This window comes from Lutjanus erythropterus, chromosome 4, assembly GCF_056507025.1.
Source record: "Lutjanus erythropterus isolate fLutEry1 chromosome 4, fLutEry1.hap2, whole genome shotgun sequence".
NCBI classification, from domain to species: Eukaryota; Metazoa; Chordata; class Actinopteri; order Lutjaniformes; family Lutjanidae; genus Lutjanus; species Lutjanus erythropterus.
In genome coordinates, this window is record NC_139320.1 from 5,925,697 (window position 1) to 5,949,103 (window position 23,407).

Here is a 23,407-nt window from a genome sequence, read left to right on the forward strand (position 1 = left end):
GCAGTTTATTCTAACATGAAAACTGCTTATTAAACAATAAAACTCCATCCAGCAGATTTAAACATGATGAAGTCTGTCTGACACTGTCCTATGATGACAGAGACGTGGACATCACTCAAGTTTTTGGCTAAACGAACGTAAAATGAGTGTAACTGATTTAAGATTGTCCGTGATAAATGATGAATCTTCTAATCAGTGATCTGAGCTGCAAAATCACCAAGACAAAACAGATAACAGTAAAAAGTATTCAAAGTATCTGTAGTTGCTTCATCATTATTTTACTGTGTGGATTATATACGATGTCAATTTAAAGTGTTAATATGATCTGGAGCAAACGGGAAAAATGACTCTACATCACCATGAGTTTCCATGACAGCGCAATGTATACTGTTTGTGCTGCTGTTACATGTTTTACATTATATGGATTCGTTCGGTGATATTACGAACATACAGCTCAACAGCTTTTCATTTTTAATGTCTTCCCTCAGTTTAAAAGCTATATCGCTCATAAACAACCTTGTTAGGACAATAATTAGTTAAAGAACAGCGCGTTTTACAGACGATTTAATCTGAAACTGCTTGGGGTTATCAAAATGTTAACTGTAAAACTGTAATATATACTACTAATATATAACCAGTGCCATGTAGAAAGGATTAGTGTTAACCCTCGATACCTCTTTCGATTAAGATAAACTAACAAACTGAATACTGTCCAGTTTTATTATGCTGCAAGCAAAATTTCGGGCAGGACAACAACGACTGAGCTGAACTCTTGGTCTTGAACAAGCACACAGATAACTTTTAATATTTTTCAATACTTTTGATACTATCAAGTGTTTGTGTATTGCATTGTTTTTGAACGTGGTATTGAAAAGAATCTATATATACCTTTGAACTGTGTGTCAGCAGCTAGACTTTTACAGCTCTGCAGGACAATGTTTCCACCAGATTGGGCCACTTGTATGAATGCAAAGACTTTAAATTTGAACTTGCTCGCTCTCGATGAATGATCTTTTATGCTACCATTTTAAATAATAACATAATGCAATGATTTACAAAAACTTTTTCACCTATATTTAGTTGAATCCAGTATAAAGATAAGATACTTTATCTTCAACTGATTAACTTTAGACTCCTTAGACTGTTTCATCTGGATGGCAGCATATGTTGTTCCAAAACCTGTATGTGCCTTTCAGTCACAGATGTGACAGTTACCCAGGATGCCATGTGCACTAACACGTCCCCATACCATCACAGATGCAGGCTTTTGAACTCTGCACTGGTAACAACGTGGATGGTCCCAGACGTCATGTGATTTCCATCTTTTCTGCTGCCTTTCTCATTCTGGACGTGTTAATACTCTCTGTTCTTCTCCACTCCTTTACCCTGCTCTCCCCTCTCGTCAATATTAACGCTGCTGACTCTTGTCCTCCTCTCTCTCCAGCTGCCATCGAGGCCTGTCTGGGTCACATGCTGAAGAGACGGGCAGCTGGTTTTCTCCGCAGCGACAAGATCGCCGCCCTCTTCACCAAAGTCGGCAAAGTCTACGAGACAGCCGGAGAGGTTTGCCGCAAAGTGCAAGAGCAACTCCAGCAGCAGGCCGATCTCACCAGGTTGGTTCCACTTTGTTGTCACTTTCTTATCGACATCAGACAAAACTGTGTGTGTATGTGCAACAGAGACTGAGCTCTCAGTAAGTGTTTAAGAGTTTTGATTTCACATTTAAGTTTCAATTCATCATTTTCTGATTGGAGTGTTCTCCTGAGGGACCATACCTGACACCACAATCAGAATTTAATTTGTGCAAATTGAGTGAATCTGCCGTCTTAATTAGAGAGGAAGAGACACTCTTCTCCATTACAGCCCACTTTGTTATAGAGGATAATAAGACTCCTGGTTTAGCTTTAATTATACACCAGAACATCAACTAATTAACACCGGCTACAATAAATTCACGATCAGAAGCAGTTTTTATACAGGGTAGATACAATAACAAGAACCATCTCTGTGAAATGCTACCTTTTTCACAGCAGACATGTTAACTTGTAATAGCAGGGGAAAAAGAGGTGTAATTAAAAAAGTTAAGTCCATGTAAAGGAAAACGAGAGTTTTTCTTCTAAACACATAATATGTGTTAGAAACAATAAAAACAAAGAACTATGTTCTACTGTTTTTCATGATTTCTGTGTTCAGGATTTTTTGGGCAGACCTGAAAAATGGCTCAGTGACGGTCAGTTTCAAACGTACCTTCAGCGACTCTTTCAGTCCAGATCAGTCCAGCAGTTCACTTCTGCTCACTTCAGTTCCAACAACCCGACACAGAAGAAAAAAAAATGCCATCCTGTCACTGTCCTCTGGCTCTGGTGGTTCAACCATGTGTGGACATGTCCAGTAACGCTGTAGATTGTGTTTGACACTGAGACAGCGGAGCGGACATGCCCCCAGCATTTCAGAGCAGAGAAAAATGCTCTTTTTTTCATGATTTTTAGACCTAATTTTATATACTTGGCAATTTTTTTTTTTTAATTCTAATTTGGCTGGGTGGTTAATAACACGTTTCTATGGTGTGACAAACTCAGAACATGCATTTATTGTTGCTTTACAGTATCTTTAAAGATGGAGTATGTAAATGTTTGGTTTAAACCTTCCAAGAATTCACTAAAATTATCAACAGAATGTGAAAAAAATAACAGTTTTGACATTAGACCGATTTTTCCTATTCAACAGAAAAATATAACCGTACACCTTCTGAATTCAAATACTAGCTTAACTGCTTTATTAACTCATTAACTATATTCAAGCAGGCATTCCCTGCTAGGTCCCCCAACCCAAGGTCTGAAAACCACCTGCTCCCACTCTCCCAGCGCTCAGAGCTCCCAGTCCTGACGGTGTCAGCTAATTGGACACAACTTGCTGCAGAGCTAGTTGAGCTAACCCGCTAGTGGCGGCTACAGTTGGCAGCAATTCGAGGTTACTGTGGTGGTATGCTGCTTATTTGTTTGGAGTGTCGATTTGCCAGATGGTCAAAATTCTTCCATATTGCACCTACAAAAAAGCTTCCATTCATTTAACATTAAGTTCTTCAGTAAACCTTGCCAGTGCGTCAGAATGCACATAATTTCCATCTTTTTTAATGCACTGACAACTTATAAAAGGAGAAGTCTGTAATATATTTACCATAATAAATGACCATGAGAGATCAAGGAAATATGTTAAGTTGAAATACTTGCTTCTCTCTGTTATTGTTTGTCCGTGTCACGTTAATTAGACTTCAAATTGATGCTGAATGTTTGCTGAATGAGTAAGTGTCTGTATATAAGTTGTGAGAAAATATTAATAATCTTTTAGAAGGTGTGTTTGTTTGTAAATTACTAATTGTTAAATTGAGCAGGCAGCGAGACAGGCAGACACTTAACTCATCGTCCAGAGTGTGTATTTTCAGAGCAGTGGGTTTTTGTTTTCAGGATAACAGGTTTAACTTTACATTGACAGACAACTGACAGTTACAAAGAGCTGAGCAACTTACAGTGGAGGACTCGTCCTCGCTTGTTATTGTCAATCCACAATGTGGCATGTGTCTTGCACTCCTGCAGTGCTTCATGCAGCCTGCCTGAGCTTCCTTGAGTCTGAGGAGGAGGGGGCAGGAGTAAACGACACCCTTCAACCATAGATCGTATGTTAAATAAAATTTTAACCTATTTAATATACAGTGTATGGCTCCAACTCACTATTCAGACTGCAGTACTCATTTCTGCATGTGGAATTTTGTTACACATTACTCATTTAAACAATATTTTTTTTATATTACAAGTTTAATATAAGACCTTGACATTATCTCACAATGTAAAACACGCACATCTTTTTCCTCCAGTCCAAAAAGTAGTCGCTATCTATTTTCACAAGGACTCACAACCACTCATGCTGAATGAATGAAAGAAAGGGAGGTTTTTGAAAGGGAGCATTCTGCAGTGCTGCGAGTCCCGCCAGTGAAACAGATAGGAGCTGACATTATCTATCTCTCAACTGAAGGCCTCAGCAGAGTTTGTTCTGTTTTGTTTTATGTCTGTTTTTCATGGGGGCTGCATTTATCATCCACGTGTTCACACATGTGGCTAATTCACATTTTCTGTGCTGTTACTTTCCACATTTCAAGGTGCGACAAACTTTCCAGTGTAGATAGAAAATAATTAGCTTTATTTTTAAGCTCCTACCTACATTTTTGACATAGTCAGTGGTCAAAACATGCCCAGGTTGGAGAGCAGCAGGAGTACTGGTGTAGGAAGCTGAGCAATGTACTGCTGTGGACAGGGTCAGCAACTACCTAAAAAATATTCAGTACCATCAATTATTAATCCATCATGAAATTAAATGGTAACTATTTTGACAATTGAGCCAAATTTCTCTCTTTCTAGCTACTTAAAGTGCTGTCTTGGTATTTACAAATAAAGGCAAAAATGCCCCCAAATAATGACCTTTAAAAAAATATTTACTATAGCTTTCACTTATCGTTGATGCGTGGCGCAGCCATGTTGGATTTTGAGGTCAGGGAGGGTGAGGTTTGTCAAACTTTCCAAATTGAAAATCTGAGTTCAGAGGGCATCCCAGTTGAAATTTACAACTGGAGTGTCAGGAACTTTCCAGTACAAATGGAAGGCGCAATCCGCCGACGGTGTACTTCATACAACCCCACTTCAAATGATCCCAACTCTCCCTTTAACGTAGGGGTCTGAAACCCTCCTGGGGTGAGCCGTAGTTTGCGCATTGCTTTTGCAGTAGCGTTTATTTTCTGCCAGTTCAAAATATTTATATACATAGATTTATTTAGGCATTATAAGCTCTCTGTCATTCCTTATACAGCAGCTCATTATCTCCATGTAAAACACACAGCTACAGACACACACCATCACCAGCGCACACAATCTCAGGTCAGCTGAGTGTTTACTAAAGCTGAGCAATCTGTGTACACACTGTGATAAGCCTTGGGCCCATTTCTAGGTGTGTGTGTGTGTGTGTGTCTGAGGTTGGTGTGTATACTTGCGTACGTGTTTGCATATGTATTTCTGCGTGTATGTGTGTACACAGAGTATGATAAACTGCTTTATCTGCAGGCACTTAGGTACTAGCCGAGCTGTTTGCAAGCCCATTAATTGTCCATTAGTCTGAGCCACATGGCTACCACATGTCTCTCCAGGGCTGCACAGAGAGCCCAAATGGAGGAGAGAAAGCTTTGAGCAACAGGCACACACACACACACACACACACACACACACACACACACACACACACACACACACACACACCTCCTTGTCTGCATAGATGATGCACAAACAATAAAACACAGAGTGCAGTGAGACGTCATTGCAACATGGCTGCGTTGTGTGATGTAAATCAGTGGAGGTAAATGTGTTTGGGTACACCGGAGCGCCCGGCTCTCCGTCTTCATATCAGCCGCCGTCTCTCGCTCATCTGTCACATCTCATTGGCCTTTATTTCCCCAGACAGAGCGCATGCAGCATTACAGCTTATTATTGTGTATGGATCTTCTCCTCTACCATGATGCATACATGCATTCATGCACACTCACACAGGCATGTTCCCGCCCTCCCCCTCTCTCTCTCTCTCTCTCTCTCTCTCTCCCTGTCATCCCACCTCAGGGCTCCATCTCTCATGTACCCTGGTTGCCACGGCAACGTGGTTTGCGCCACTGGCAGGCGAAAGAGGCAGAGAGCATGATGGGAAACAAGAGACAGAGAATAGAGAGAGAGAATATGAACAGACATCAACAGTGGAAGGAAGAGTTACAGCAGTGAATGAATTGTAATTACAGCAGTGTGTGTGTTTGTGTGTGTGTGTGTGTGTGTGTGTGTGTGTGTGTGTTTGCCACAGGCTGCCAGTGGACACCGTGCCATGGCTGCTTCTGTCTCTTTGTGATGTAGTCCCTTATAACCCTCCTTCTCTAATTCCTTTTTAAAATCTTTTTCTCACCAAAAGACACAAATGACCTGCACCCCTCCCTCCTCTCTTCTCTCCATTCCTCTCCTCTTCCTCCTGACACACGGAGTAAAGAGCAAAACTAGCATATCATCTGCATTCATTTCCCATCCTGCAGTGCCAGCAGCAGACCTGCTGTGCCAACAGCTCTCATGCACATTAAAGGATAATTACACTTTATTACAACTGGGGTCTTATTTACATAGTTATGTGTTCACTAAAGTAAGCTGTGATCTATCACTGATCAAGCAAGGTCCAGTGGGGAAAGAAACATGGATGGTCACATGGTCAGATGATTAGATGGTACACCAGAAAATTAGGGTACAATTATGGAGCTTTTCCAGTGTCATTTTTTTGGCAAAATGGCGCCTCGCTGATTTGCATTCCATTCCCACTTTTAACACGCTGAGGTTTGCCAAGTTGTGCCTGAGATGGACCGTCTCTGGAGTGGAGCTCAAAATGGTCAATTCTGTGTCGCATTAGGGCTGCAACACAAAGGCCAGAGCTAATCATCCTGTTTGAGTCCATGCTTGTGCACAGCAATGCGTCCCAGTTGTGTCTCTCCACACCGCTCTGCTCCAAATATGTGCCAAGTCTACTTTTGACAGATGCCACGTCAAGCTGCACAGAGCAGATGGATTAGATAGGAAGTCAAACACAGAAACAGCAGAGAGAATCCGGTCAGTTTTCAAAATAAAAGACCCCATGCAGACTTGTAATTATAAAAACTGAAATTTAACTACATAGCTTACTTGCCCATGGTAGCTGCTAGGGCTAAACAATTAAGTGAAATTTTATCAAAATTGCAATATGGTCTGCTGTAATTTTAAAATCTTAGGATGTGCAATATTTGTTAAAGGTGAAATGTGTGTCAAAATACCATTTTACATTAAATATTGTGGTGCTGCAGACTTCTCTAAACTTCAGAGAACATCTTTTTTTCCTGAAAAAAACATACCATAATTGTGTTAATGTGTTGCAATATCAGTCAAACTAATTGCAATTACATATATTTTTTCTAAATCGTTCAGCCCTAGTAGTAGCACAAAAAACAACAAAAAGGACCAAATGAATAAAGTCTGAGCAGGTCACCATAATCTGGTGGGCAAAATGCATGTGTTTTCCTGAATTTTTCAATGGTTTAGACATCGTCAAGTTGGCTTACATTGAATATTTGGCGCATAATCCATTCTTTTGTTTACATCCCAGTATCTCCAACATGGCTGCACATTCAGGTTACTAACCAAACTGTGTGCAAACACTGTATATAAGTCTGACTGTATGTACGCTTAAGAGAAAATGGCCCTACTTCTTACCTCATTAAACAGTTTCTGAATTAGTTTCTGATCTCAATTACTAGTTTCAAGTCTTCTTCAACACAGCTTGATGTTCGTTTTGTGAATTATGAACCCATTTAAAGTAAAAAAGACAAAGCAGGGTGTGCTTTAGGGCGGGACAACCTTGTGATTGACAAGTCACTACCACAGCCAGGATGAGAATGTGTGGTTATGTTCCCAGATTTCAGTATCTTATACTGTCAGTGAAATATTATCATAACTAATTGGAATAATGGCCAACTACAAAACATAACAGCCAAGTTGTAATAAACACAACAGGTCAATGCTAATGTAGAACCTCCTATAATAAGGGGGATGGGGGATCAAATACGTGTTCTTTAAAGAACTATACATCTACCACCATGGCTGTTAAAACCTCCCTCACATCAAATGTCAACAGATGTAAGAGATGCAACACATCATCAAGCCCCGTGCAAGAACTGAAATTCCCGTCATAAAAATCCAGCGGACTAATAAATCATCCTGACATATTCCTTTTCACATTCATATTCATTTGTCAGCTTCAAATACAATCTGGTTGTAATCACTGTAATCAATGCAGTTAGCTACATGTTGACATTTGTTGGCATTTTGAGTTTGTAAAGAGCGATGACAGAGCACAGCGTGGAGGAGCAGAGACAGCACACTGTAGGAAGGAGAGGAGACGTACACGTTTGATCACACATTCTATAATTACATAGAGATTATACACTTGTGTGAACAGATGCTTTGAGGCAATACATCATCAAGCATTATTTCATTCAGTGTGCTGGTTTCTGAATGATGTGTGCAGGACCGTGTGATGTCATATTCACTATCTGTTCAAACTTAAAAGGTCAATCCAAAATCGACTCATCCATAGAAGCAGCATTAACTAGAAGATTGAAGCATTTTTCTGTGGAAAATTAACCTTTTTGTCTCCAACTCTCATTTTATTGCCCTTTTTGGCTGATTATTGCAGCCATTAGTTTTGTGAACTTGTGGTTATCTGTCCTACATAGCAGCATTAGCTTAGGTCATAGCTTCTGTAAATGATCCTTTGAATCTCTTCCAAAGAGCTTCATGCATATTCCTCTGTCATCTGGATAACAAGGTGCACTGTGGAGAGAAACCATAGTTATGTTTATGTTCAGATCATTATAATAATGAGTTCTAATTGATGTGTGAAATGGATTTTGTTCCTCGTAAAACATTAGCTCAACAGATTTTTCTTAAAAGTTTGAGACGCACTTGTGAGTACAACATGGGAAGTTGTGTACATGATATTTTTGACATTCAAGTGGTTGAGTTGTGAGAAAACCATTGCTAGGGAATTGTAAAGTGGATGCCAAAAGTGATGGTGAGTAGAATCCCTCAAGGCTAACAGTTTAGCAAGCTAGCAAGTGGGTGGAGTAATGCAGGAAATGCAAAGGCCTAATGAAAAAATTAGACTGTTGGTTATGTCAGCATTTGGCCGTCTTTCTCCTTGACAGTGAAAGCAATATAGTCACAGCTTAAGTTAGCTAATTTTAGGAAACTGATTGATGTAGATTAGCCAGATTTTAGCTAGTTGGCATTTTGCTAACCTTAGCTAACTTAAAATGTAAATATATGCTGCTTTTACAGATCCCTAGCAACATACTTCTTCCATCTTCAAATGTGTCTTTTCAACATAGATGAGACTAGCATATAGTGAGATGATTAAGGTATCAGCTAGGTCAATTAACCCTTCCTAAGTCTCACCCCTTTTTGCTCTGTGTTCTAATTACAGATGAACAAGCTTGGTATCCGGTGGAACCTTGGTCAAATTTCTCCTTTCCTGTTTTCTGTACGCTATGTGAAAGGATACTGAAAAGAAAAATGTTTAAGATAGTTAAGAGATGTTGCTGTGGGACCTGCTAGCTAACTGGCTAGCTAATAATTGATTAGAGTAAGTAGCTAGCATTCTGCTAATAGCAATTATCAGATGTAACTAGCTAGCTAAATATTTATGTACATTAGCTAGCTAGTAAGCAAGCATTTTTCTAAAATTAGCTGATTTATGTAAATTGGTTAGCTAGTGTTTTGCTAACATGAGCTAATTTGTGCCTATATGTCACTTTAAAAGGTCCCTCAGCCACATCTTTTAACCATCTGCAATTTTCTTTCAACATAGAGGAGGCTAGCTTATTGCATATCTAAATACAGGAAACAGGAAAGGAGAAAGTTGACCAAGATCACAAAAGGGGTGGGACTAAGGGAGGATCAATTGTTATTGGTGCACAGAGCAAAAAGCTTAAATTACAATATATTAACTTACCATCCACTGAAAAATTAACGTTTGCCATTTCTGAAAATCTAAATTCTGAACTTGGAGCTTTCAGAAAATTGCCACTTTGGGTCATGAGTCCCACAAGACGGGGACATTCATATGGGCTCTTCTTGAACACAGTAAACACAACCCCATTTGAAGGCAGCATATATCCATGTTTATTCACAAGCGATCTTCTTCCTCCCAGCCTTTGTTGGCACATATAGTAGTTTATCCTTCACAACCGGCTGCCATTCAAGTGGTATGTAGTGGTGTGAAGGACAGAAGGTTATACATTGTGTGGCTCACACATAAAAAATGCTACTGGTGTTCAAATACTCCATAGGGTACCTGTAAATGAATAATGATATCCAGTGTAGTACTGGCTGTGCACAAATACACTATACATACTACAAATTCTTAAAAAAACAGAAAAATATTATGGTATGAGTGTAATTCAGGTTATAATTTTATAAAAACAGGAATTATCTGTTGTTCTAAAGGTTAAAATTGCACATTAAATCTTCCAGTAGTGATAGAGATCCATTGTCCTTTCTGGCCAACAAAGTACTGCTAAGCTACCACAGAGGGAAACAGGCACAGGAAGGAAAAAGTCTCATTGTGTTAATGTGGAAAAACTGGGCCCCTCGTGTGTGCCCACGTGTATGTTATGTAGTGTATGTATGCAACCCACCCAGCCAATGTTCTAATAGTTAGTAATGTCTTACTCTCTGAGTGGAGGCACTAACATTGCATCACTTGTATGTTTATGCAATAAGGACTGCAGGCTATATTCAAAACAAGAGTGAAAAGCTGGTGCAGTCTCACACCAAATATTATGTTTTTGAAGTTCATGTCCATCTATCATGTGTTCATTCAATTATTTAATTATTATTTTATACTGTTCATATAGCAGTTTGTAGTCCCTTACAGTAGTTACCTCACAAAAGTACAAAAACAGAGGTATCAAACAACTTTATAGCTACTGCATATCCCTCACACCCCATCCCTCCCCATAATAAAATAAACTGCTATGGTCAGAGATAATTTTTTTCACACATTTACCAAACATTAGAATGAGATTGCATATCATATTAGGACAATAACCCCTGTAACACATTCCAAACAGCTATATAAACGCTGTCTGATGGAAAGACATACTTGCAACCATCGATTTATCCCATAATACCTGCCCACTTCATTTAAGTCTTCTCCTCTCTGATCGTCTGCGCTGCTGTTTATGTCTTCTTGTTTTCGTCTCTTGTTGGCTGTGTCTGTTTTGTGATGTGATTTTGTCTTTTATGCACTGCAGAACAGGAACCTGCTGTAAACCAGTTTTAACTGAGTCAGGCCCCTTTAATTGTAACTGATTTTATTATGATACTTTTAATCATTTCCTGTGTAATAATAAATGGAATAATCCCAGGGCTCTAACAAATAATAATCAAAATAAAGGTAGAACAAAAAGAATAACATTAACAGCAATAATGATGCATTTGTTAAGTAAATTAAATGATGGGGAAAAAAAAGAAAAAATAGAAAATTAGAATGATTAAGTTTGGAGAAAAAAAAGGCATGAATTAAAATAAAATTAAAATTTGAGTATGGGTTTTGCCCAGGCAATGCCTTAATCTTCAAATGCAGTATTTATTTTCTATATCCTCTTCCATCTCACATCAAAAGATTCTTAATCCTGTGATTTAATTTCTCCATTTTATAGATTTCTTTCATGCATTTGTGTCCTTCCATTTGCTCAGTTGTGGCGCCTCTGGTTTCAACCAGTTTTTTTGTAATTTGCTCAAGTGTGGCTACTCTTAGAATTCTAAAAAGATACTCATCAAGCCAAGTAACAATTGCTCAGGTCCCAAACGGAGAAAAATCTCATCTGCAGTTTTGCTTTTTTGTAAGTGTGGTTAACTTTTACCTCCGTACACTTTCTCCAGCAATTGGGGCCTGCCTCTGTAGAGTAAATTATTGTATATAAGTTATGAATAAATTATTTAATTGAATCAGAAAATTAATTTTGTTTTCCTTTTATTTAGTTGTCAAAAAGGAAAATGTTTGTTTCCTTTTTTCATCTCAATGTGGATAATTAAATATATTTTTCTGTTTTGTGTGTGGAATATTTTATTTAGGATTAGCTAATCACATATGATAACTCATTACAGAACAGTCATCCAACTAATCAGTAAACGTATACTCACCCTACAACAGTAGTATAAACTATGAATAAGACAGTAAAAAAGGATGAAGATCAAAGACAAACCTTGACTCAAAGTAGCTTTTAGTCCAGTCAAACCAGGTCACCAACCTGCCAGACACACAGACACTTATTTACAGCTCCATCATCACCCTTGAATAACCCAGGTAAATATTTACAGTAGTATCTGTGAACTCTTTACCCCCCCCCCCTCTTAACACTCTTAGAAATGAAAGTGTTAACTAGAACCATAGAGGGTCGTTCTTAGGCTTGTCCCCATAGAAGAACTCTTTTGGTTCCTGGTATAACTATATATAACGGTTCCACTTGGAACCCATTCAGAGGGTTCCACCTAGAACCCAACGTAAAGGGTTATACCTAGACCCAGCTATGAAAGGGTCTACCCAGAACTTCCCAGTGAGAGGTTGTACAAAGAAGCCTTCTTTTGTGTAATTATTCCACCTAGAACCTTCACCTGCCATATCCACCTTCTAAGAGTACTAACAAGAATCCAACCAGGGTGTTCTACCAAGAACCATTTTCTATTCCAGTGGTTCCATCTACAACCCACTTAGAGGGTTCTAACAAGAACCCCTATATATCCCAAGAATTTCATCTATGACCCACCCAGGATGTTCTGCTGAGATCCCTTTTTATTTTCCAAGGGTGTCATCTAGAACCCACCAAGGGTGTTCTGCCAAGAAGCCTTATATATCCCACAGCTTTCATCTAGGTCCCACTCAAGGGGTTCTGGCAAGACCCGTTTTTATATTTCAAGGGTTTCATCTAGAACCTACCTAGGAGGCTCTACCAAGAACCCTTACACATCCCAAGGGTTTAATCTCGAACCCCTCCAGAGTATTCTACTTAGAAAACTTTTTATATTTCAAGGGTTTCATCTAGAACCCATCCAGAGTGTCCTACCTCATGCCCTGTTATATTCCAAGGGTTTTATCGAGAACCCTTCCAGTGGTTTCTACCAAGAACCTTTTATACATCCTAAGTGTTCCATTTATAAACTGCACACTATGTTCTACCGAAAACTTTTATATTCCAAGGGTTTCATGTAAAACCCACCCAGCAGGACCTAAAAATATATATTATAAAGGTTTCACCTGTAAGCCACTTGTCTTCTGAGGGTTCTACAAATATTATATTCTACAGATGAGGCAAAAAAGTATTGAAAGTCATAGTATTAGATTATATAGGTTGTATACTGTGTTCATCCATCATTTTAACAATCTATGTTACAATTCCCATTGTTTAAATGAAGAAAACATCTTTTAAGAGCCATGCTTTCAGCAATCCTTGAAGAACTCTTACTTCCAAAAAGGGTTCTTTGGATGAAAAGGGTTCTCACTAGAGCAACTAGTCTTACAAAGAACCATCGATGAACCATGTCTTCGAAAAAAAAAAAAACCTTCTTCAGGAGCAAATGCTTCCAGGTGGAATCTCAGCCCTTCAGAAAGAACCTTTTTGGAACCCTCATTTCTAGGAGTGTACCCAGTGGGTGTTCCCCTTGTAACAAGGGGCAGAGGGTTTGTTTAGTTGAATATGTTTAGTGCGCCTGAGTCATTGAGCATTTATCTGACTGAGGTTTGTGCAAGTTAGAATTTCTGGCCCTGACCATGGTTCTCAAATAACAGTAGTCTAAAGGCCTTTGTACACAAGACACATTCTTTTCATGCACTTAATTTGCATGTTAATAATATTTTTCAAACCTTTATTCAGCCTATGCAAGCTTTCACATCAAGGACGGATATTGCAGCTTTTATTTTTTATTTTTTGGACCGAGCTGGATTTTTGTGAGGTTTCTGACCAATCAAACTGCAGGTTATTGATAGCTTCACATTGAAAAGATCCAATATGGCAGGGCGCTTATTTTACAGAACTCTGTTTTATGTGATAAAAGGGAAAAAACAACAGACAACAACTTAAAAGATGCCGTGTGGATAGGAAAAGCAAATGAGCTTCAGTCTGATGATGATGTCAAGCTTCAACAGTCTGCAGAAAACATCTTTTTTTTTTTTCTAAACGGCTGACCCACCTCCTGTCAAAGAATATGAATGAAGCAGATGTGCGCTGTGCACAGCTGGACCTGTTTATAAATCATATGATACATCTGTTACCTCAGACATACGGCTAACTGCTGCTGTCTGAAATGACTCCTCTGCTTCTGCAACAACAGTTCTCCTCTCTTTCTCAAACTTTTTTTTTTTTTGCTGTGGCATGGTTTTTTCCAAAAACGTAATAATTTATTACATTATTATTAATTTTTAAAATCGCATTGTGCTTGATATGAATAGTCAGGCATGTTGAAATTCGCCTCTGGACACTGCTTCATACCATTAATTCATATTGCTGCTGGTGTGTAAAGGCTTTAAATGCTGTGCGTTGATAAATTCATGGTGCTGTCTGTGGTGCTGAAGCAGCAGACAGATTTGTAAAAGCCTTTTTCTTTATGTCCCGCCCTTCTGTCAGTTTCATCTATAGTATTCTCTAAACTGTGTACTGTAAATACCCATTTGTATACTATATTTTAGCTAATATACCAGTGATACTCAACTTGCAGCCCTTGGGCCATTGACCAAAAATGACATGATACACAGAGAACAGGGATGGGACATATGAGGATTAATTCTCATGGTGATTCCAAAAATGGGCCCCAGATCTTTCTGAAAGCATTAAAACTATTATTAACTCTGTGAATGAGCTGTTCAAAGGAAGCTCTCCTGGCCAGCTCATCTCTCCATTCATTGAAGATGATTTTCTCTTTTGACTTCCAGTGCCTCAGCACTGTCCTACTTCCTGTTATGAGGTCTAGTTTCACCAGAGAAGAGACTTGTGGGGGCAGGTTAGCCTCCAATGGCAGGATGACCAATATGCGTAATGTTGGGATCTCGATTAACTCTATTTCCAATATGCTGTCCTCTGAGCATTTTCTAATTCACAATGAAAATAAATTGATTCATACTGTTTTTTTCCCCAAGAATGAGGGACAGATATGTCAGTTTTGTGTGATAGGAGGCTGAAATGAGGCTGTTAGTAACAGAGAAGGCTGATCTTTGTGTGACGGCCTTTCAGTTTGTGCAGTGCAGTAGGATCAGACGGTGGGACAACTATTAGCTGAAGACGAGCAAAAGTTACACGTAAATGAGAACAGTTCTGATCCCATAAATGCGTATTTCATACCAAAAGAACTTAAATGTTGTTATTGGCCCCTGGCCTCCTGTCATTTTGCAAAAGTGCCTCCCAGGCAAAGCAAGTTAAGCTATGTACTCTGTAGAGTCATGTCACCCTCATGATCAAAGTGAAGTAACAATGTGTAGGATCACAGAGACACACTCCTGCCTGTAGTATTCCTCTAAATTCAGGAATATCTTTACTGCTGAAAATACACCCCCACACCCATGGGTTTAGAGTTAACTTAACCCTTGCACTGGACCATCCCCCTGTTAAATATGAGCAAATCACAGACTGTCTATATCCAATGGCTGCAGAATAGAAAGACTGTAATGGACAAGTAACTATCCAAACAGTAACATTTAAAGTATTATCAAGTAATTACGATGTGGCGTGTTCTGTTTTGTTGACTAAAAAGCTTTCCTTTTTAGAGGAAATGTCACAGGGTCATTTAAATCAAAGGGGTTTATTCTTATGGGAGCATGAATCTGCCATTGCAAACTACCTACATGTAAGATAATGAGAGATCTTGTTTGCACAGTTGACATTTGACCTGGTGAAAGCACAAGAGTTCAGGTCAGGAGGTCACAGAACAACACACACACACACACACTGATGCTATTATCCCTAAATTAGGCTTGTCAAGGGTGTGGAAACCACAGTACAGGTAACAACAAAAGCAACAGCAGTCCAAATAGCGAGTTGGAGCCTTAGACTGTATATTAGGGTTTCCCTCCTCCCACTCGTCCCCAGACTTGGGGAAGCTCAGGCAGGCTGCTGGAATACTCCAGGAGTGCAGGACATTGTAAATTGACAATTACAAGCAACAACAAATCCTCCAGTGTAAGTTGATCAGCTGTTTATAACTGTCAATCATCAATCAATGTAAAGTTAAGCCTGTTATCCTGAAACCTAAACCCCACTGCTCTGAAAATACACACTCTAGAGTTTGAGTTAAGTGACTGCCTGTCTCACTGCCTGCAAAACTCCATTATCATTTTGCTCAATTTAACTGTTAGAAGCATCTACACCTTCTACAAGATTATTAATAATTTCTTGCAACTCATAAACAAACACACAATCATTCAGCGAAACATTCAGCATTAATCTAAACTCTAAATGACGTGAAACGGGCAAACAAAAACTGTTATTTCAAAAGAGGATGTTGTAACTGCAGCATTGCTGTCAGAGAAGCCAGTATTTAATCTTAACATGTTTCCTTGATCTCTGATCAAATATCATATTCATTTCAGTATATATTACAGTACATATATGACAGATTTCTCCTTTAAAGTGTAAATTATACATTTAATATAGAGGTGGAGAGAGCTCATGTTTCATATCAGAATAACACACTGCAGCTTTTATTTAGAAAAGGGAGACCCTGCTGTCTCTTTAGCATTCTGTCTTATCTCTGACATCATCCTGATGCCCCCCCTTCCCTGAAGTACTGTCGCTGCACACGCAAACACACACACACACACACACACACACACACACACACACACACACCGACTTCCTGGAAACAGGGGACTGCAAAAATCGTGACTTAGTCGAAACCCCCTTTCGCACGCAGACACACGGTCTCTCTCTCACACACACGCACACATGGGGGGGTTTGCTAACATCGTGACTGTGGCAGCCCCCCTCGGCGCAGACACACAAACACACACTCATTAGCTCATTGAAATGGGTGTGTGTGAGTGGTTTTGTCTGATTTCTGCGGAGATCAAACTCAGTCTGGGATGAAAGTGCTTGTGTCTTCAGCGTGGCATTGTGCGGCGTCTGCCTCCATATTCATGAAACACTTGAGCCAGCTGATTGCTAACATAACACGGCACCTTTTGTCTGACATGATATACATTTATTGGAGACCAACCAGTGATCAGCTGTTAAAAACAATGAGTTGTAATGAACTGAACTATATATAACGACTCATTATGCTGTTAAACGCTGCCTCCTGATGGTCACATGTATGAACCTGCTCACTTGAACCTAAACTAATTTGTATGTCAGTGTCTAAAAAATGACAGCTTTTATGTCTCTTAAAGGGAAAATTCACCACTTTTCATGTTCATGTCTGGTCAGTCTTGATAGTAAATGTAGCCAATCGAAGCAATAAATTCCTGTGTTGCTTTATCAATAGAGGAAGCTGAATGATGATGATGATTGTCACAAGAGGCTCACTTCTCTTTTGCCAGTGTGTGGTGAAATGTGTTCAGCCTGGGACTCTTATTACACGTGGAATTTGATGTAAAATTACACAGTGTACATTGGGTTGGAACAACTTCCTGTTTTGTGATGAAATATCAGAATTAAATGCCACACAATGACCACACCACTTGACAATGACTCAAGCTTTTAATGTAGCATGTAACTTTTAATAACTTTCCAAAGCGAACTTCTCTAGATTGTACACATTGATTTTGAAATCAATTTGATCAATAGCCTAAGAGGAGTGCATGAAAATACAATGCCTGGAAATGGCCCAAAATACGCTGAAATGGCATAGTAAATTAAAAATATCTGACTTCCTGTTGGGTTTATGGTATGGCCCTTTGTGGAATAGTTTGGACATGCCTGACGTAGGTGAAACGTGACATGGGGGCTGCTTTGTTGTGTAGGTGGTGCTATCAAGCCATTTTAACACACCGATAAATACAATCAGGTCAGGACCCCTATCAATCATGTGAAGTCGGGGGCAGATTTGACCATGTACTGTCAAGTTATAACTGCCATGCTGCCAGGGCAGTGCCATTTGACGAAGCATTACAATCTTCACATTACAGCATTATTAAGGTCTTAAGACTTTTCTGACCACATTTGAGTCGGATCATGTCAAACTGCTATGAAGAACACATCGCAGTAGAAAACATTTCTTGTTGTCAGTTTTGTCCTGTAGATGTGTTCAGGCCAGGACTCTTATCAAGCATGTGACGTTTGGGGCAGATTTCACTATTTACACTAAAGTTCCAACTAGGGATGCACCGACCGACTGGGTAGAGACTGGAGAAATCGCATCCCGCGAAATCCTGTGAGATTCCATGATCTCGCAAGATCACATTCCCCCTATTCATTATCTTAATATAAAACTATAATAAGGCCTGGTTGTGGACCTGGAGGACTTTGGAGAAAATTTTAATAGTATTTAATGAATATTTAGTAGTCAGCGTCTTATTATGAACATCCAATTTATTTTTTACAAGAGAAATTGCAAAAATGTTTGTGAATGCTGTCAAATCCAGTTCTTAGAAAGACTGAAAATCAGAATAGGCCAAAATTGGAATCGGCAGGTCAGACCCTTAAAAAAAAATTGGAAATCGGAATCAGCCAAGTAAATTGAAATCAGTGCATCTCTAGTTCCAACAACTTTCTGTTCAGTGGCAAAACATCAAAATTCAGCGCCATGCCACAGCAACACAATTCAACACAGATGGAATGTTCTTCACAATGGTGTCTGGACTGCACACACTGATTTTCAAGTCAATCTGATTAATTTTGTAGGAGGAGTTTGTTAAAATATAAAGCTTAGAAATCCCCCAAAATGACCACTTAATTAAAAATGGCTGACCTGCTGGGTTTAGGCTGTTGCTTCAAGAGGTTTCTTGTATATCTGGGCATGATACATGATTTTCGTGTGTTGTGGTCAAGCAATTTTGCCATGCCAATATCAGGCAAAACTTTTCACCATGACTGATGCATGTGCAAAGTTTCATATGTTTTTGAGCATGTTTAGCCACACAAAAATGCGATTAATTTGGATAAATAAAAATTTGTTGCATTACAATACGGTCGGTGTTTGAGCCCTAAAAAGAATTAACAGTCAGTGTATTGCTGTCTGATTTCTTTTGTTTTGTTTTGTTAAATATTCATGTCAGTATCAGACACAAAAGTTCTTCATCCACCAAGCTTCAGATCCAAACATGAACTCTTCTTGGTAGTGGTGGTTGTTAATAGTTTTGTGCTCTGTGTCCTGCAGGAGAACCCAGAGCGTGAGCCATGAACCTCTGAGGAGACAGGGCTCGTCCACCACCAGCCGCCCCCCTCAGCCGCTCTCTGCCCAGGCCATCAAACACATCTGGGTCCGGACGGCTCTCTTCGAGAAAGTTCTGGACAAGATAGTGCAGTACATCGTGGACAACTCCAGGTGATTTGTTTCAGTCTTCTCTCCCGGGTGTTGCACAGCAGTGACTCACAAGCACTCCACTCCAGGCTTTGTTGTAGCTGAATGATAAACAGTACCTTGAATTACCCATTTAGTGTCCCATTCTCCTCCCGTGTTCGCTCTCTGGTTGCTTTGTTCTGTGCTCTGTCTGGCTAACAACCACTGTGTGCTTCAACAAGCTGTCCACAGTCGGTGCGTCAGCCGGAGTGAAATGATGCACCGCCACTTCACTGATCAAAGCCTCAAACATGAAGTGGACTGATGTGGTTCACAGACAGATGGCAAACTGAATCACACTTTTTAAAAGGAGAAAAATCCAGCTTTAAACTTGAGAAGTGTTTGTGTGATGCAGTAGTTTTGTCGTTCCTGTTGATAACTGGGCAAATATAGAAAACTTGGCATCGTGTTGAGACGACTGCAGTGCAGCTCATCTGACCTGATCCAAGCATCCGTGGTAAATGTCAAAATGTGTCAGTCCCTTTGAAATAAAGACCAAGTGTTGAACAGTCACAGCAGGAAACCATCACGGATACTCATTTCTCGACACGCAGCAGCACCAATAGACCTGAGGCCTGAATCATGAAGCAAGTTTAACTGAGGCTTTGTTCAGACTGCAGGCAAATCAGATTTGTTTCTCAAATCAGATGCTTAAGACAGGCTGTCACAATGGATTTGTGTGTCCAGACATCAACACATTTTGGTGCCACATGTCTGAGCTGTTGATGAAATAGTTTCCCTTTGGTGTGGACATTACATCACACATCATCAAACGTGTCTAGTTAACATTACAGCAAAATTCACTCTACATGGCTCTGGCAGCATGGTACTATCCACGGTTAAAATGCTAAGCTAAATGGTCTACAGTGTGTCTGTATTTCACTCAAAATGATTCCAACACTGGTTGGGATGTCCAACAAACAATTGTGTGCCTCTGGCGACACATGGGATGCAGTTTTTTTTTCTCAAGATGCCAAAGTCATGATCCACAGGACATGAGAGAGATGACCCCAGAAATGAAGAGCACAGATATCAAACACTAGATCAGATGTCTCACAGTGACTTGACATTTATATCTATGATGGGGAGACCACTGATGATGAAGACAGCAGCCTTCATCAGCTTAGAAAATATGGTAATATTCTTGCTGAAGTTTGAAGCTGAATTTTTTTTTTGTTTTTATTAATTTATTTTGCTGTTATTAGTAATGTAACTGTCCTGCAGTGTTAATTTATTGTAGTTGGGTTAGGTGTTATTGATCATGTGAGTTTGTTATGTATGCTTGTTAGGTATATCTATATATTTAATCATACTTTAAACTATTAAGAGTAAATATGTTGTTTAATTTCAAATTCACATTTGCCTTGGTAATGAAAAAATGCTGTTCTTTAATATCATCGAAAAATCCAAACGATATTCAACCCTCGTCATAGTGCAGAACTCAACACATCACAGGAGGCTCGTATGCATTGCAACGGTCAGTCACTCTGATACAGTTCCATCACCAAATTCAATTTTAGCGGCCAGAGTGTCCGGACCATTGACGTATGTAAAGATGGATATCATGAAAGCTCCCCAAAAGTGAAGCCAGAGCATCTCAATCTTCCACTGGTGGCTGGCTGCACTGTAGATCATAAATCCTTCCAGCAGACAGGTCATGTGCCAGACTAAAAAAAAATCAATGTACATGTCAAATAAAATTTTCCAAAAGATGGTTTCTGTCATTTTCGGTAGCTCTTATATGTTCAACTATAATGGAATGGATTTTTTCCCCAATGTTGTGACATATAACATAACTTAATTTAATTTTTAATTTATCCATTTTACATCTTGAAAACAGTTGTTGTTGTTGTCAGCATGTTGTTAGCCATCCACTGGGAATCCCAAGATGCCTTGGGCTGAATCTGTGAACCAGAGGCTGTGTTCCTGACTTGTGTGTGACAGCACTGATCCACAGGTGTATTAATAGACCAGTGCACTGATCTCAACATGAGACTGACCCTTCAAGTGACCCTTCATGTCACTGTTTTGCCTGATGCTGAGGATGTTTGCTCACGCCTGCGGAGTACAAACATATGCAAGTGTGGACAACAGGATTCTGACTACAGTTCACTTTAACAGCCACCGGTTTTCTTAATAACAAGGATTTTCTGAAAATTCCACACAGTGCCTTTAAAATTCAAATTTACTCTTAATTTTAGATTATTATCTCAATCAATCTGAAAAGATTTAATAGTCACAGAGTGTCTTCATGTAATCCGCTGCTGCAGTAATACAATAAGAGTGTAATAAGCATCTGCACAGCTAAGAGTGCTGTTAGGAATAAAAGAAACAGCATAATTGATTTGCAGCCATAATAATCATTAGTAAGTTTGTTAATGTTTTAAGATACAGTCTCTTCTATCTGATTAAAATTCTGACTAATTAAAAAACCTAAAATCTAACTCAGCTCTCTAACTCGCTCTTTATCTGTAGGACAGTTGAAAATATGACAGGAAAAGACAGAGGGAGTAAAGGGATAATGTGCAGCAAGGGCCGCAGGCAGGAACCAAACCCTTGGCTGCTGCAGAGGATTCAGCTGAGCTACCAGGGCGCCCTGAACAGATGACATTTAATAATGTTTTCCTTTGATTCACTTCTTTCTGTGTGTTTATCTCTGCAGTAAATACTATGAGAGGGAAGCTCTGATGCATGACTCAGTCTTCGGGCCCATCTTGGCAGCTCTGCTGGGTGAGTACATGACACCATGCTTTAACTGCCAGCATTCCCAAATTACCAGTGCCAGTAACAAAAAGTACAAAACGCCAGAGTGATTCTCTATGAAAGGTCAAATTTATTGTGACATATACAATCTTACAAAGTACAAAAATACAGTCTGATTCAGCCTCTGCATTTAACTCATCCTAGTATTAGGAGCAGTGGGTGGCTGCTGTGTAGCACCCAGGGACCAACTCCAGTCTGAGCCAGCACCTTGGTCAGGGGTACTGACTGGAGGACTGACCTAGTATGTTTTCTGATGGTGGGAAAACTCATGTAAGCACTGTGTAAAACAGGATTCAAGCCCACAACTTTATTGATCAAGTAAAAAGCTTGTTGGATGACATTAGTTCTTATGTGACCCTCTTTTTTTGTACAATGGTGGCAGATTTAACATTGAATTTGGGAGTAATTGTTGAAACATGAGGTCTTTGATTACACAGAGAAGTGAACAAAAGCAGCTTATCATTTCTGGCTGACAACCTAGCATTTTGTTGGTTAAAACGATGATTCTTGCTGGCGGTTTTCATAAGCGTAACCGGCTAATGGGAGCTGCTGCTCATGCTTAAACTCCTTTAGTTAACTGAGACGTCCATGTCCAGCGAACATTTTAATGTTTCCATCTGACACATTTTAAAACAAGAACCCAATGAAAGTGTACTAAATGTGTAAAGTTCCTTAACAGTTGCATACATGATATAACATCAATGCTAAAAGTGAAGCTAAAGCTAGCTTACAACCCAGCAAACATTGGTCAGATGGTAAAATATCAAATATATATATATATAGATCAGTGGTTCCCAAAGTCAGAGGCAGGCCCCCGCAGGAGGGTGCAGAGGCACTGCAGGGTGGAGGGACATGGAAGACCAGGGGAGAAATAGAGAGTGAAACAAAGTTGAATGAATGTGATGTATGTAGGGGAAATAAACAAACAAGAGTTTGCTGTTTGTTCTTGCTTACCTTTGTTTTGCTAAAATTCCACTTTTGAATTCTTCTTCATCAATTCCATCCCCAATTTTTGTTAATGATTGATCAAAAATTTTGGGTTGGGGGAGGCTCGAACATTTGTTAGCTTCCAAAAGAGGGGCATGCCAGAAAAAGTTTGGGAATCACTGCAATAGATGATGGATATACAGTCAGGGCTTGACAGGCCTGCAGCATCCTAGTTACAGTTGCCAAGTGATGATTGGACAGTTGCTGTTTGCAGCAGAGCAGAGATGTCAAACTCAATCACAGAAGGGGCCACAATTTAAAACACAATCTAAGTCGCAGGTCAAACAGAATTAACATTTATTGAAAAGTTAAAACTGGCTATGATTTATTCAGAAATATGAATTTAAACAGCCAGACTACAACAACTTTTCCTCAATAAAATAAATAAAATTTAAAGTCATTTTTTTCTTCAACAGTAACATAAAACAAGCTCAGAATATTGAAGCTCACATATTAAGATCAGCAGCAGTATTTCTGCTGAGGCTTACATTTGAAAATGCTTTTTGTCTGGACAC

General features: G+C 39.4%; 1 protein-coding gene across 2 annotated transcripts in view; it reads left to right on the forward strand.

The window, feature by feature from the left end:
- sgsm2 (small G protein signaling modulator 2) overlaps positions 1–23,407 on the forward strand; it is a 148,015-nt gene that overhangs the window by 85,384 nt on the left and 39,224 nt on the right. For both annotated transcript variants that reach the window (XM_084716822.1, XM_084716821.1), the window contains exons 3-5: positions 1,445–1,613; positions 18,960–19,127; positions 21,805–21,872. In XM_084716822.1, the coding sequence (XP_084572948.1) occupies positions 1,445–1,613; positions 18,960–19,127; positions 21,805–21,872 (405 nt within the window). The remainder of the gene's footprint in view (positions 1–1,444; positions 1,614–18,959; positions 19,128–21,804; positions 21,873–23,407) is intronic.